Source organism: Fundulus heteroclitus, chromosome 20 (assembly GCF_011125445.2).
Source record: "Fundulus heteroclitus isolate FHET01 chromosome 20, MU-UCD_Fhet_4.1, whole genome shotgun sequence".
Lineage (NCBI taxonomy): Eukaryota > Metazoa > Chordata > Actinopteri > Cyprinodontiformes > Fundulidae > Fundulus > Fundulus heteroclitus.
In genome coordinates this window covers 40,916,221-40,932,036 of record NC_046380.1, presented here as the reverse complement: position 1 = coordinate 40,932,036, position 15,816 = coordinate 40,916,221, and the positions used below count along the sequence as shown (strand labels likewise).

Here is a 15,816-nt window from a genome sequence, read left to right as displayed (position 1 = left end):
AGAGGTAACACATTTGCTGCAATACCTGCTCTCCTTCAGTACACTAATTCTTACTAAATGGGTGAATAGTTTGCTGCATGTTTATACCTGATAAGGTATAAAAATTAATGGGGTCATTTCAGTAAAAACTGGCCTTTAGAGATGACACTAACATAATTGTAGCTCTATCGAGCTACAATTATTTACAATGCATAAAACGTTTTGTTTTGTAGTGTTACTGCAGAGAAAAGAACAACTGTTTGTTGCGTCATGCATCAATAAAACTCACATTAAAACCCCTAAAATACCTGAAATTACATGCAGCAGCAATAAAACAACAGCAGTGGGCTCCTGAAATAATATTTTTATTGTAATATTAGACTTGTAACATATTGCTGTCATGATGCATAAATATACACAAATATGTTGCCGGTCGTGCAAATAGAAACAGTTTCACTGCGGTTAACATAATTTTTAATGACTGAGACAAAAGATCCCATATGAAGGTGTAAATATTAACGCTGTCACTGAAAACAGCCTGAAGAAGGAGCAGTTTGTCCCGTGAACCTGCAGCAACACTCTCCAACACACAGTTTCAAAGCAGACAGAGTTCAGACAGGCTTTATTTTATTATTAAACGTGTGATCCAAATATTTGTCCCGGGTGAATTATTCCTTAAAAATATCCTAGACAATCTTGCATGTACAGATATAGAAAGATTATTTACATTTTATTTATGTTTCATTTATAATGATGTATGATCATTTACCATTTTTGGCAGATTTCTTTAAAGCATCAACTGGGGGAGGGAACGGAGGGACAGGAATGGGGGGACTGGGCCCTGGAAGAGTATCCCTCTTCTAGGCCTTCCTAGGCCGGTAGAATCACTAAGATTACAGATATTACAGTTTAAAGTTGAAATGTTTGGCCTTTGTACTCGGTTACCTCTACAGTCAGGCACTTAAAGCTTAACTGTGTGCTTTTTATATTAACTGAGTCCACTGTGTGTGCGCCAGTGGGTCTCGGCTCATAAGCAGCTTGGCACCTTTGAGTGGCCAGAGCACGCCCAAGTGAGAAATACATGAACACGCTTACTGTTGGTCCCCAGAGCTAACTTACCTGACTCCGCCAGATAGATATGCTCCGCATATCCATCTGGAAACCTTCCGTTGAAGTAATTTTGGGAAGGGGCGAAAATACTGGTTAGCTGATTGGCCTATGTTGGTGATAGACGGGCCAAATAAACCAATCAGATTCGTCGTCGCTCGTAACAGAGCGATGACGAAAACACAACAACAAGCCAAGCTACTCCTGCTGCTGCAGGTAAAGGCTCGTTAGCTCAGCAGAGAAATACTCTGTAATTCCGATAAAACTTGCTCGATAGCCACGCTAACGCTAGTTTCATCGGCTGAAGCCGCCATGTTCTTTAGACTGAACTGTCGATCTTCACGTTGCGTCACACCTCAACCCGCCTCAAAGCCAACGCTGATTGGACGTTCGTTTGGTGAACGGCTCCAAATTTTCTTTAACGGAGAGCAGCGCCATAGAGATTGAAAAGCTCTATGGCTATGGTACATTGTTCTTTTTAGCTCTATGGCTCTGACGGAGAGTAGCCAGACTGATCTGCGAGTGAAACCTTGAAAACTCGCGAGATCAGGATGGTCTCACGAGGCTAAGAGCTAACCGCACCACAAAAAAGGCTGACTTATGACTGATCTATGTTAAAACAGCTCTGGACCATAATATGTTTGTAAAACGATGATGCTAAATTGAATATTAGGTTAGTGTTAAGCTTGTTGCCTAAGGAGCCACATTTTAATTATTATGTCTAGAAGAGGACTGTCTGGGACCATATGAGGTGAGCAGGTAGCCGCTGGATGAATAGCAACAATGACTGGACCATATGATGGTGCGGATATTACAATTCAGTTTTATTTATACAAAAGCATATATCATCTAAAATGAGACAATAATCTGGCTCAGAGGGCTCTCATTGCTCTTTACAAATATTGGTTATAGGAGTTGGACTTTCTTCTTTTGCAAATCTTAGATGCTCATACTTACGAGACAAGTCTTTCTCAGCTCTGCGGGCTACTCCCTTGTTTACTGCTAGCTGTTTGAGCAGTGAGATGCCACAGATGTTCATGGTACCTGTAGTTTTATTGCACACATGTCCCGAAAAGTGCATGCCTTGTGAGTGTGTGTGTTTCCTGAACTTGAACAGATTTAGTGACAGGTTTGCTGTTGTTGTTGTTTTTTTCTGATCCTCAGAACCTCTGGGGGAGCGCAGCAGCGGGCAGAAATCCCGGAGGAGCCCCCTACAGACGCTCTATGAAGGGGACCAGGTCAGTCCTGTGTAAACACGTTCACCTGTTCCAGATGCCTGGACACTGTTCTCCCATTTGTTTGTTCGTTTTGTGCCAACACACAAAAAAAAAAAAAAAAAAAAAAAAACTTTGACTTCTCTGTGTGGGGAATGAGCTTTGCTCCAGAAGTCCTGTGGTTGATTATAGGACTTTGCAAACAGACGGCATTCTGCCACATTCGTTTTAGAAAAAAGAGACTGAAAGATGTGATTATTACTTTTTCCCAATCATGCCTATGATGGATTCCATTTCACTTGCAGTTATTGTTAAAACCTGTTACAACTGCATATGCCTCAAAGTCTAAATAGTTCATTACAGCTAAATGATCTAGTTGACAATGCTTCCCTCAGTTGATCATTTTTTGGAGCTTAATTTCAACCATCTGACTGTTTGCTGCCTTGATGTTGAATTTTACAGTAATCAACATCTCCATTTCCCAGTTTAACAATAGAAACAGCATCCTGAGATGATGAAACTTATTTTATTCACTAATATGCTTTTAGTGTTTACTGCCAACTCTTGAACACCATTGTCTACTTCAGCACCACGCTTATTGTTTTCGTCTTGCTCTGTTGGTTGCGCTTTTGGACCCTCTCGTAGGGTTCTGATCATTTTTTCTTTACACACTCATTTCTATTTTTCCTCTGTTTTAGCTTTTAAATGCTTTGTGTAGCGACTCAGTCATCTGCCACAGCTGTTCCCAGTTAAATCTCTGTGTGGAGAAGGAAGGTTTCATTTTAATAAAACAAACAATCTCCAGCGGACTTTCTTAAATCAAATTGCTTGTGATATTTTCTTTATTTCCCTTCCACTTAAGGTCCAAGCTCCAGATAGAAAAGTCAGCTAATCTGTCAGGAAGGCCATAGCTCTACAAACTTAGAGGTTTGGGAAAAACAAATAAAAGCCCCCCCCCCCCCCCCCCCCCCCCGACTTAAAATGAAACTGTAGGGATATGAACTGGAAATGAGACATGGCTTGATTTCAGTTTCATTATATTATATGTAATGAAACATATAATGTGATGAAATATAGTATTACACATAATATAATTATATGTTGTGGAGAAAAAACGTGTTCTTGGTATGAGAAGGAGCACAGCTCTGTTATTTATTTATTGGAGATTCAAGCTTGCTTGTATCAGGGCTCTTATCTGTTGAACTCACTGATAGTGTGTGCATTTTAGCAAACACTATCAGAGAAAAGAGTGACAATAATTCAGTGCATACATGATTTATACAGGAAGTGGCGTAGAAAAAGAACTACAATGATTGGTTGTGGAAAGCCGTGAGTCACGGTGGTTGGCCCTGGCCCTCCATCATTGAGGCACAGGTTGGTCTCAGCCTCAAATTCCCAGTGACTGCACCCTGGAAGGACACACCTCCTCTCTCTCTCATTATGCTTATCCCTTCTGCTGCTATGTGTGAGGGGACATAATTAGCATTTTCCTCTATCTAGGTCAGGGGTGTCAAACTCAGGGGGCCGGTGTGCTGCAACTTTTATACGTGTCTCTGCTTCAACACACCTGAGTCAAATAATCAGGTCACCAGCAGGACTCTGGAGAACTTGACTGCATCCTGAGGAGCTGATTCAGCCAGTAGATTCAGGTGTGGTGGACCAGGGAGGCATCTAAAAGCTGCAGGACACCAGATCCCGAGGACTGGAGTTTGACACCCCTGATCAAGGGAATATATGTGTACGGAGCAGGCTTGTTACGATACTGAAATTTCACACTTGATACCAATACTAAGAATGCACAATACTATTTTCGCTACAACTGCTTTTTTGAAGGCACAGGGTTCCTTTTAGTTGAAAGCAAAGAATATGCTTTATTACAATATTGCAATATTTTAACTTCCTTAATTAGGGCAAACCCAGTAAATATGAGACATTTCAGCCCTCAAATAGAGAAATATATTGTGTTACGTCCTTGGGGTACATTCACACCAGGCGAATTTTAGCAAATTGTTCGCCTGGATTGGCTGCCGTTGACATTTCATCTCTCTCTCACAAACAATATGCACTGACAATGCAGTCCCCGACACACTTCAACAAATAGGAAGAGCATCTATCCGCTTGCAGGCTCCTCCTGTCTGTTGAACTCAAAGAGCGGCGAAGATGGATTTTACAGAGGAGATGGGTTTTTTTTGTGCGAGTCACAGTGCTCTCTGTAATGTGGAAAGCCGAACAAAAGCGTCGGCGCCCCTGAGTCCACCAGTTCTTCCTGAGACGCACCAGGTTCGGCGAGTACCACCGCCTGTAGCTGTGTGGATGACGGTCGCTTCCAGCGGTACTTCTGTCTTTCCAAAAGTGAGCCTGAGGAGCTGCTGCCCCGCGGCAGACGGATATGCCCCCGGGACGCAACCTAAAGGCGTCTTCGGTCAGTAAATCCATCAATGCTCAATAGAAATATACCCTAATTGTACTGTCTTGTACTAAATATGTAACACATAAAAAAATAACATTTTGTGCTTAAATAAATGGATGCAAATTGACAGAAAAGTTTTTTTTTTTAACTTGAGCAAAATTTCACTTTGTTGTATTTGAGTTCGGTGTGAACACAACTTTAAAACTTTATGGAAGAATGTATTTTTAATTTAGATTTGTAGTTGGTTATCTTTAGTGTGCAACTGCGGGCCTCCATTTGCCTGTCAATTTGTAGTTCATTCATTTTACTGCACCAACCCTTTTGTGTTTGACACTTGTCTCGTCACGTTTGCTTCTTCGCTCGTAGCGTTAGCACAGCTAGCATGCGGCGTCGTTCAGCTTTTCTTCTTTTTCTTGTCCATCTGCCTTTTAGGAAAAGTTCCCACCAAACAACACGTTTGTATTTGCCTTGTCGCTGAAGACGGTTTCCCATTCCTTTTCTTTTTTTGTGTCTGTGTTTTGTGTCTCATGTTATCAGAGTTTAAAACTCGGTGCAGCAGCTCATTGTTTTGGTCAGACGAGTGACCCAGGGAGGGAAGAAGTTGTGTGTCTGGTATCAGAGCACTTTGATCAGAAGAAGCACGAAAATCTGGGCAAATCTTAATGCATCAGTTTGTATCGATTTTGATGCAAATTAGTATCTTTGAATCATTGTTTTTTAGTACTTAGTAAGTTACAATGTTGGAATGTTCTACTTTTCAGCTATCCTTGTAGGGCACCAGAGTTGTAGGGGAGCGTAGAAGAAGAAAAGGGGGAGTGGAGGGAGAGCTGCCGCTAAGTTCTGCTGTTAAGGTTACAGTCTGTTTTTCCTTCTGGGTTGTTCTTTTAGACGGCTGGTCTGGTAGTCGTTGGCGTGGTTACGGCCGACAGTAACCCATCCTGTTAGCAATAAAATAAGTGTTTGCCATAGCCTGAGCTGTTATTTGGCAGACACTATAGTATCAATTATTTTGACAACCCTAGTGGGGAGTGTGCATGCTGCCAAAGAGTGCGGACTCAGGGGTGATTCACATCAGGAGCATCTGCTTATCAGGATGTGTGTGTAACAGGGCAGCTTTGTAAAACAGCAGCTGTTCACAGAACGCTGTATCCAGTTAAAGCTATATTTGGTAATCCTGTTCAGAAACACTTTTTGTTATTCTGAGTAAAATGGTCCTTCCATCCTGATAGTAGTCGATACATTATGTATTTAGAAAAAGGAGGTTAAAAAATAGATCCCTGTGAAAGCTGCAGGCCTGTTAAAACTCTAACCAATCCCTGCTGTTCGGTCCGAAGGGCAGACATTTGTCAGAGGATTGGTCCTGCCCCCGCTCCCCTCAGTCCCTTGAGTTCTGGGGGAATGGCCTTATCTATTGGTTGTCCCACATGCCAATCATTGTGACGCGCCCACGTAACAGTGTGCGTTCTCATTCCTTCCTAGTTTCCACTTGCTGGTTTGCACGTTTGCACTTCTAGTGTTTATGTGTTCGGCTGGCTTAGTGGTTAGCTTGAGTGTTAGCCATTCACTATAGCTCCACTGCTCTGACCGTATGCTTTGAACATGGCTGAGAGTCGCAAGATGCAAACTGTGTAAGAAGTTTATGACAAGGAGAGGGAGGCCTAAGCTGAAAGAAATAAGACCAGAGACAACGTTAAATATTATTGAAGTTAAACTTGGCTGCTGTAGCTTGTCTCTCTGGCAGGTGTTTTTGGGTTGGAGTAGAAATGAGTTTGTTTAGCAATGTTTCTGGTGCGACTCACTTCCACAGTGTTTCTTCACATCGTGCTTCCCTCCGTGTCAAGTTGAAAAATAACTTTGCCAAACTTGACAAAAAGCTCTCTTAGAATCATGTTTCTCTGGTAACACCCAGTGACAAACTGTTCCGCTTTCTGTGTTGTAGCAGCATTTTATTTTCTGTGACGCAGTTTCCTTAACAATCGGTATGCATCAAAATCCTTGTCATTTTAATTCTTACGAGCATCCCGGTGCACAGCAGCTCAACAGATATAGATCGACAGCCGACACAGCACTCATTGACAATGACTACAGCTCTGCGTTCTTTGTTTCAGAAAAGGGCATGTCAAATAATGTTTTGACTTTTCCGAAATTTGACCCAGTCAAATGCGGGACATTGTTTCTGTTTATGGGACAGCGGGACAACCGTGAAAAGTGCTGTACAGTCCCGCATAAATTGGGACAGTACCGCACCAACTGGGACATCTGCTCACCCTAGGTAAGACGGTCTTGCTCATGCGAGATACAAAAAGGGACTTGGGGAAGTTTCCGGAAAAATCGCCGACTCTACCCTCAAATGAAAAGTTGAGTGGAAGAAAGATGTGTGGTAAAAAATGTGCACAAGCATAAAGGGATGACTGCAACCCTGAGAGAACTGCAAAGCGAACCTTTGGGGGAGCTTCACAAAGCGTGTGAAATGTAGCTGGTGTCATGCTGCAAGAGCCACCACACACAGACATAATAATAATAATAATTGAAATTTATTGATCTCAATAAAGTTGAGAAAGTTGTAATTTTCTAATAGGAATCAGCACCTGGCCACACAGACAAAAGTACACATGGCTGCTTTAATGGCCATGGTATTACCGGGCTTCACTGGTCAGCAGACAGGCCCGGACTAGACCCACAGGAGAATCAATGGGCTTTTGTTAGGAGTTAGATCAGAGACACCAGAGCCAACAAATATTAAAATAAATTTACTTTTTGATGATATTATGAATTGCCTCTGTGTTGCCAAATGCAGCTTGAGATCTAATTAGACACAAGCTATACATGCAGTACAATCAGATTCAGTAGCTCATTCAAGGCCAAATATTAAACTGCGGTCTGTGGAAGGAGCCAGCAGAAACTAATAAATATTCACTCAGATGCATTCCCCCATCCTGAGGAAGCATCAGGCTTCAGGGGAAAGACAGACTTATTTTTCTTCTTTTTAATAGGAAGAAGAAGAAGAAGAAAAAGGTAGATTTTAAATTAAACCACTGAGCTGTTTTTTCTTTTCTTTTTGCCCAGAAATGTTAAATCAGCCAACTATTTGATTTATTGAATTTGTTCTGGTGAGGCTACACACTGGCAGTAAGACCCAGATTTCACGGCGCAAACGAGATTAACGCAGAAAACACTGATTTTCATCCTCTGTGTCGGGTTCCTGCTGAGACGGAGTAAAAAGCTCCGGGTCGGTCCAGGAGGCGACTCAGACACATTCCTAAATGGAAATGTAGCAGGTTTGGTGCACGTCTTTCATCGTGCTACACTTGGTTTTTCCTGAAAACCAAAGCCTACGCGTTAACCCTCAGCGTGTGCTCCAAACCCCGCTACTGTCTCCGAAGGAGGACATGTTTGCCTTGGAGAGTCCCGGTTGCTATAAACGTCCCACATGGAGAGATTTAAAGACGAGCTCCACAGAGACGATTGGAGTCAGGTTGGGCTTTAACCTTTCCTGAGACGACCGGCCAGCATTGGCTGCTCAGAGCTTAACCCCTCAGTGCTCCCTTGATGTTCTGGTGTCTGTCAGAGGACACAGAGAGCCAGTCAGTGTGCGTCGGACACATAGGCAAACTCTGGAGTTCTTGCGCTGTGACCGCTGCAGTGATGGGCCAGCCCGAGTAAATAAAAAGAGTAAATAAGACATCTGTGCCAATGGGAGAGCAAGATGAACTAGATGACCCCTCGTTTCACCGGCTAGCTGCACGTTCCAGAGGTGGCAAGGACCACCCTCTGAGGAGAATCTGATCTTTACTCACTCAGGGGAAGCCAAGTCCTTATTACATCCAGAGTTATTGGGGATGACTTATATATATATATATATATATATATATATATATATATATATATATATATATATATATATATATATATATATATATGTGTGTGTGAATATATAGGCCTTGAATATATTTAAAACCGTTTTTACATTACAACTGCACACTTGAATATATTTAGTAGAAGGAAAAACATAAACGGATGCTAACATTTTCTTAAAGCAGAAATCTGACGTTTGAATCGGTACCATTTACAGCCACTTTTACCACAATAGCAGCTGCTGGTCTGTATGGGTTTGTCTCCAGCTCACTGTTAATTGCTAAATAACTCCAACTAGGTGTGACGCTCACAGATCCCCTCCACCTGCTTTCTTCCAGCATTGTCCCGTATTCAGCTCCATCAAAACGTTCTGTGTTTAGGTCTCATCTGGCCAGAGCATATTCTTCCGTGTCCCCTACACGGCTTGTGGCTAACTTCAATCAATCAATCAATCAATCAATCAATCAATCAATCAATCAATCAAATTGTATTTGTCAATTACAATTTGCATTGCAATCGAAAAATCAGTTCCAGTACAACCGTCCATCACATACACTTAAACTTTACTTGGTTCTTCCGACAGACGGCATCCTGACAACACATCAGCTCTTTCAGGTTTCCCATCAGCCTCTTGCCTGCTCCTCTCATTGATCCTCCATTTACCAGGCCTGCGTTACAAGTAGTGAGTTGAACGGCACTCTGTGAGATGTTCTGATCACTGGATATTGTTCTATAACCCGACCTGTCTGCTGTCCCCTAATGTTCTCCAACAAATGTTCTCTAAGGTGTTCACATAGCAGCTGCATTCATACTGAGATTCGGTTCCACACAGGTGGACTCTGTTTACTTCTCAGGTGGCCTCTGCAGGCGCCTGGCTGTGGTGGATTCTATTGAGGAGATTAAAATAACTTGCTTCATTGTCAAAGATTTTCTAAGATGGAGGAAAACTGTTTCCTTTCACTTCCCACTTAGTACTTTGTGTTGGTTCATCGCATAAAATCCCAATATGAGACGTGGGAGTTTGTGGTGTTCATGTGAGAGGAAGTGGAAAACGTCAAATGCTATGAATTTATTTACTTGACGTGTCACTTTTCTGTCTGAAAACACGCCGTCCAAATAGGATCTAAACCGGAGCTGCTTGTTCCTGTTCTTATTTCCCCCCCAGGCCGAGTCTGCTGTACAGGCCATCCATCAGGGTCGGCGGGAGCTGCTGGAAGAAGCCTGCCGCTCCTACACCCGCAAACGCCGAGTCCTCATCCCCGAAGACCTGAAGCACGTCATCGTGGACGACCAGCACGGCTTGCTGTACTGCTACGTGCCCAAAGTGGCCTGCACCAACTGGAAGCGAGTGCTCATGGTTCTGACCGGCGTCTCCGGAGACCACAAAGACCCGCTAGCCATCCCCGCCAACGAGGCCCACGTCCCAGGAAACCTCCGCACTCTGTCGGAGTACTCCACCGCCGAGATCAACCAGCGCCTGCGCTCGTACCTCAAGTTCGTTTTTGTGCGCGAGCCGTTCGAGCGGCTGGTGTCGGCGTACCGCAACAAGTTCACGCGGAGCTACAACACAGCGTTCCATAAACGATACGGCACCAAGATCGTGCGCCGGCACAGGCTGGACCCCCAGCCGGAGGCCCTGGAGAAGGGAAACGACGTCTCCTTCGAGGAGTTTGTGTACTACCTTGTGGACCCGGCGACCCAGCGGGAGGAGCCCTTCAACGAACACTGGGAGCGGGTGCACTCGCTGTGTCACCCGTGCCTCATCCACTACGACGTGGTGGGGAAATACGAGACGCTGGAGCAGGACTCCCGCTACGTGCTGCAGCTGGCCGGGGTGGACGAGCAGCTCCGCTTCCCCACCTCGTCCAAAAGCACCCGCACCACAGGAGACATGGCGGCAGACTTCTTCAAGAACATCAGCCCCTTCTACCAGAAGAAGCTCTACAACCTCTACCGCATGGACTTCCTGCTCTTCAACTACTCTGTGCCAGCCTACCTCAAGTTCAGATGAGGGCGGGACGTCATTCCCCCGCCTGCCTGGCCTGAACTTATGGACGGGTTTCTCTTCCCGCAGGTCTCAGCACAGACTTTTAACGGAACAGCAGAAAAACTCGACCGGGTTCTCATATGCGAGCTGCAGAGAAACGCCTCTGTGCTCAGAGCGGACGAAGGTTGTGGAGGACGGAGCCTCTGCCTGACGGGGCAAACGAGATTTTATCGGAGCCGTGGAGTTAACCGTTGGTCACTGGCTCTGAATGTGTGAAATGCTGTTCAAGCTTTGGTTTACTATCAGTCCCGCTGTTTTCTGCTGTTTCAAAGGTTAATTTGCACAACAAGCGATCTGTCTGCCGAGTGCAGGAGCCGAATGAGTTGGATCCACGCTGTAAACCGGGAGCTAAAGGGAAGTCAGATTTTCTTGAAACGGGTGTGTTTGTCCTTGGTTTGAGCAGGTCAATAAGATGGCCTGCCAATGCGATGAGTATGTTTAGCCCTAAAATAAGATGATTAGATCTATTCACATGAAATAAGATGATGGAGATGAGTTGTTCCTGTTTTAAGTGCAAAAATCTCATTCCATTGGCAGACCATTTAAACGTGCCAGCTAAAATCGAGGACAAATGCAGTCATTTTAAGAAAATCTGGCTTACTTTTAGTTCCCCGTGTGCAGTGAAAGGGTGTGTGGACAGCGAATGTCTCCAGACATGTGCCTTGGATCATGGGCCTTACTTTCTCTCCAGGCAACAAAGACAGCTTTTCTAACTGTGACTCTTGTTCTTGTTTTTTTTTTTTTTTTTTTTACTGTAGGAAAAAAAAAAAATTTTGTGTAACTATTATTTTTATTTATTATTTCTAGCTCTAAAAAAGCCAAACCAAACTAGGTGTAAGTTCTTCCACGTCTTTCGAATAAATGCATCTCAACAAGATGGTGTCTTTACCTTACATGTTTTATTCAACTGAACAAATCACAACCAGTTATTGCCATTTTCAAAGAAATCCGAAAAGCTCCACACTAAAAACAAAACATCGGATCCCAAACACAGTTGTTTGTCAGCTGGAAGACGTACTAACACTCAGACGAGTTTGATACCAGAGACTGGACTCAGACCGAGGCCCGGATCTAGCTAAGATAAACACGGAACAGGTCCGTCCAGACTTTTACAGCATCTGATTTAATGCACACCCAGTTATGTGTTTTTGGCCAAAACAAAAGCCTCTGCCATCTAACATTAACAACAGGCATACGGACGCACCGGTAGTTTCTGCAGAGCGGTCCGTTCGGAGCTCATTGTGAACGGCGCACAAATATTGACCGAGGACCAAAGTGCAAAAGATGTTTACAATTCATGTCTCTTTTCATATGACCACCTTTGTCTCTGCTGGACAGGCCTGATTTGTGCTCTAATATGGGCTACCTTTACTGGAGAATTCCCCCCTACTGAAACAAAATGCTGAATATTGGTCTTTGTGCTGTTGTTAGCCTACAGCTTCACACACAGGGTAGCAAACATAGGGTCTCATCTATTTTAGCTTGCTCGCTTCTTCTCTACGCTAAAACACCTTCATTGTAAATATACGTCAGCCTTTTTCAACGTTGACTTTTTTTATCTAAATGTTGTTTTCTATACACCCCTCCGGGTCAGAACATGAAGTTCCCAGCTCTCAGTTGCCTCAGCCTCAGGTGTTCCTGCGTCTGTGTGGTACACCTGCTCAGCGCAGCCCGTGCCGACTCTGTGAGCTCAAACGGCCCGCGTCCTTTCAGCTGCGGTCCCTCGGTTCTGTTGGTATTCATTAATCTTGGGCTGCTGGCAGAGTCTCCGTCAGGTTGAGGTTCAGGCTTTGAGTTCTCCCAACGCGTTGAAATCTCACCCCTAAACCACCGGGCACCAGGATTTATCTCGCCTCCCCTGGGGCAGCTTTTGTCAAGATTTTAGTATTTAGCACCGTCCATAATGGATTTAGCCAAGTTCTGCTAATGAGAAGCAGCGTCATAGAATGATACCACCGTGCCTAATTTAAGTAGACGACATATTATGTGCAGTAGACGGACAAGAAGAGCGGCTATGGGATTACACTTGAGCTGTTCTTGTTCTTTAAATTCCTCATTAAGTGATAGAAATGGACACTCTACAAGAACCTTTGAAGCATGGTTGTGGTACAATTACGTTCCGATTCATAGTCAAATTGTCCCATCTCTAATCCTCTCCTAAATGAGACGTAAGCTGACAAAAGGAACCACTCGTCTTTCATTGTCTTAAGCTCAGCGGTGTGCTGCGGCCCAACAGGAGGCACCGGAGCAGAGTGACTGCCTACTAAATGTTTCAGAGTCCAGTGCCACTAGAGCTGCCCTCGGTGAGGAATCTGAAGGTCAGCGCCAAGAAAGCGGTCCCCAGCAGGTCCCCCAGAGCTGTGAGGTAGGGGATGGAGTAGTTGTCTGGATCCAGGCTCCTCCTCCACAGCCAGCGGACCATCAGGGCGGCCGAGTAGAGCAGGATCACCACCTGGGTGAGGACAACATCTGCTTATTTTTCCAATAAGAACACTGAACGCTTTATGGTGTCCTCAGATAACAGGAACTTTTAAAAAGGATTGTGTTTCTTGAAGGAAAATGTTTCTAACCTGAAGCAGAGCTGCACTTAGGTAGCAGATGATGAACGAAGCTGTCATGGGGGTATGGCCTCCCTGTAGCAGCTGGACAGTGTAGAGGAAGAGGAGGTGACCCGGGACCACCAGGGTGAGCAGGACCCTGGCTGATATGGAGTTCACATCTGGATAAACATAGAGACGGGAGTAAACATCATTTCTTTCTCCAGTACAACAGTCATGGAGGATCGCAGCGAAGGAGTCAGAAAAAAACAGTAGAATCTCCAGTTTATCAACCGTGTCTGTTTTTGGGCTGCGGGAGGAAGCCCTCGGCTGAAGATACAAACTCTACGCAGCAGGGAACCAGGCAGGATCCTGCTCACGGACGCACCTAGCAGGAATTTCCTCTTGGTTGCGGAGTTTGAGGGGTGTGAATATTTTTTTTGCAAGCCTCTAAATAATGAGCCTGAGTAAATGTCCGCTATAAAAAAAAATAAATAAATAAAAACTATTTGCATTTTCAGGGCATCCTTTTAGCCCTGAACATAAAACACATAGAACCGGTTCTACTGATTATATTTTTGTAAAACTAAAGATTCTGTGCAGACCCAGCTGCTTTTCAGTGGACACTTTCTGTTGCGTTTGACCTGAGGAGAAGAAGGTGGCACAAGGTCCTGGGCAGTCGGCACTCATTTTCAGTGGAAGAGCTCCAGGAACGCTCCAGTAATGGAGGAACGTAGACATCCTGCTCGCCTGGATGGCCACGAGATTTCCTCCAACACCTGCGAGGACATGGAAGGAAGCAGAGTAGCAGTCGTCGTTTCTAATTTTAAAAACAATAATGTAGGAGGTACGGATTAATTAAGGTGTTGCGTTTACATGTCTTTAAACAAACATATCATTCTCATGTTCCTTTATGAAGAAAAACATGGGCCTGTTTTGATGTGAGAGGTGGGGATTTCTAAAGGCTGAACACTGACTGCAGAGTCAACAAACGTAGAAGCAAAATTTGCTGCGGTCCAAACAACCACTTTACTGGAAATCTATTCAGCAGCCTTTCCCAATTCTGTTTCTCATTGCTTCCTCCCCCCCTCGCACTGTCTGGAAAGGGATTGTCATGTTTGTGCCACAGTTTTCATCAGCCTTCTCACCCCTCCGGCTGGTTTTCTGAGCAGCAGAGCCCTTTGCTCACGGAGCTTTGACGCACACGGATCATTGGAACAAAACAGGGGAAGTGTTTCTGGTCAACAAGGCAGGAGAGGAGAGCCCTGCATTGGAATGCAAATTCACTTCCTGGACTGGGATGGCACAGAAGCTGGCCCAGAAGCTGGCAGAGATGGAGCAGAAATGGGACCCAGCGACTGCATAGTTGACATTCTGGTCAGGCTTGTGGTGTATGTAAAGATCGTTGTTATTCCTCTCTGCTTAGTATGCCACTTTGTGGTCAGCGGCATTTCGGTCAGAGAGGATCTGCTCCTCCACGCCTCTCTGAGGCCCCTTTGACATGAAGGCCACTCGGACAACAGCACTTTCATTCCTTATGATTGATGAAGGCCTGAGACTTGAAGCGGAGCTCAACCTCAGCATGTGTTTGAATTTTATGGTGAGGCTCTGTGAGGGTAAAAACATTAATCCCATTATTCCCCATGAGATTTACAGTTAGCTTCCAGCATGGATCAATAATTTCAACATGTCATCCACTGGTATCTGATTTTCCCCTTTACTGACAGTTATTAAGTAAACAATGGAGCTTAAAATCAGTTCTCTAAAGAGATAAAAGTCATTGTTATGAATCCCACCTGTTCACCCTCTATGTCAGTAATTTAGAGAAAGTTTAAGCTTGTGGAATTATTGCCCTGAATTTGTTTTAACACAAATAAAAAAAATGTTTATTGCAGAATAATATTTAGTTTAAAGAAAACTAATCAGAATCATCACACAAATCTCTCGAGACCCACAAATGAAGGATTAGTCTTGAGCCACAATAATCCGCCAATAAAGTTTCAGCTCTAAATGTTTCTGCCTGAGAAAGATGGATTGTTGTAAAATATGGGAAAACAGAACGTTATGTCTGCAACCAGCTGCTAAGACCACACTTATACACTGATCCTTCCCAATGAAAGTAGCAATGTAAAGTAACTTTGAGGCTGAACTGACAGTGGCCAAGTGGCTTGTGGCGTAATAACTTTTCAATGGGTGTGTGTTTTGTCAAGCTGTAAACACGCTAACAAACTGACTCAAGATTCATAAGTGGTTTTATAAGAGGGTTCTTGTCAGATAATAATTCATTGCTGAAGGAACTTCTATTCCACCATAACACAATGCTACAGTCATTAGTAGCCTTTCTGGTTATGAAAAAATGTGCTGTCTGTTTTGCTTTACTTCTTGTATAGTTTCTGTGGAGTTAGGTTGCTAGCTTATATTTTTATGTTATTACAGCCCAGTAAGCCTTCAGTTCTGACCTCTAGGCTTCAGAAAGAAAATGTTTATCTTGATAATGTTTTTCTTATTAAATATAAACGTAACATCTTTGACCTATTTTTAACAATGGTACTGGTACTTATCTATGTGCAGTAGCTAGCTGCGCAGCTGCGGCTAATGCTAGCTTGCGTATCAACCAAGGAACAAATCAGCTTCAATCTGTTGTTTCTGAATGTACCACCACAATAC

At 43.9% G+C, this 15,816-nt stretch overlaps 2 protein-coding genes across 3 annotated transcripts in view; one reads left to right on the top strand and one right to left on the bottom strand.

The window, feature by feature from the left end:
• LOC105934667 (carbohydrate sulfotransferase 11) overlaps window positions 1-11,489 on the top strand; it is a 25,128-nt gene extending 13,639 nt beyond the window's left edge. Inside the window, exons 2-3 of the mRNA XM_012874774.3 lie at window positions 2,251-2,324; window positions 9,731-11,489. Coding sequence (XP_012730228.1) covers window positions 2,251-2,324; window positions 9,731-10,576 — 920 coding nt within the window. The 3' untranslated portion in view covers window positions 10,577-11,489. The remainder of the gene's footprint in view (window positions 1-2,250; window positions 2,325-9,730) is intronic.
• Window positions 11,359-15,816, bottom strand: part of LOC105934656 (solute carrier family 41 member 3) — a 19,819-nt gene continuing 15,361 nt past the window's right edge. For both annotated transcript variants that reach the window (XM_012874762.3, XM_012874754.3), the window contains exons 8-10: window positions 13,794-13,928; window positions 13,183-13,331; window positions 11,359-13,064 (exon numbers count right to left, since the gene is read on the bottom strand). In XM_012874762.3, the coding sequence (XP_012730216.2) occupies window positions 12,885-13,064; window positions 13,183-13,331; window positions 13,794-13,928 (464 nt within the window). In that variant the 3' untranslated portion in view covers window positions 11,359-12,884. The remainder of the gene's footprint in view (window positions 13,065-13,182; window positions 13,332-13,793; window positions 13,929-15,816) is intronic.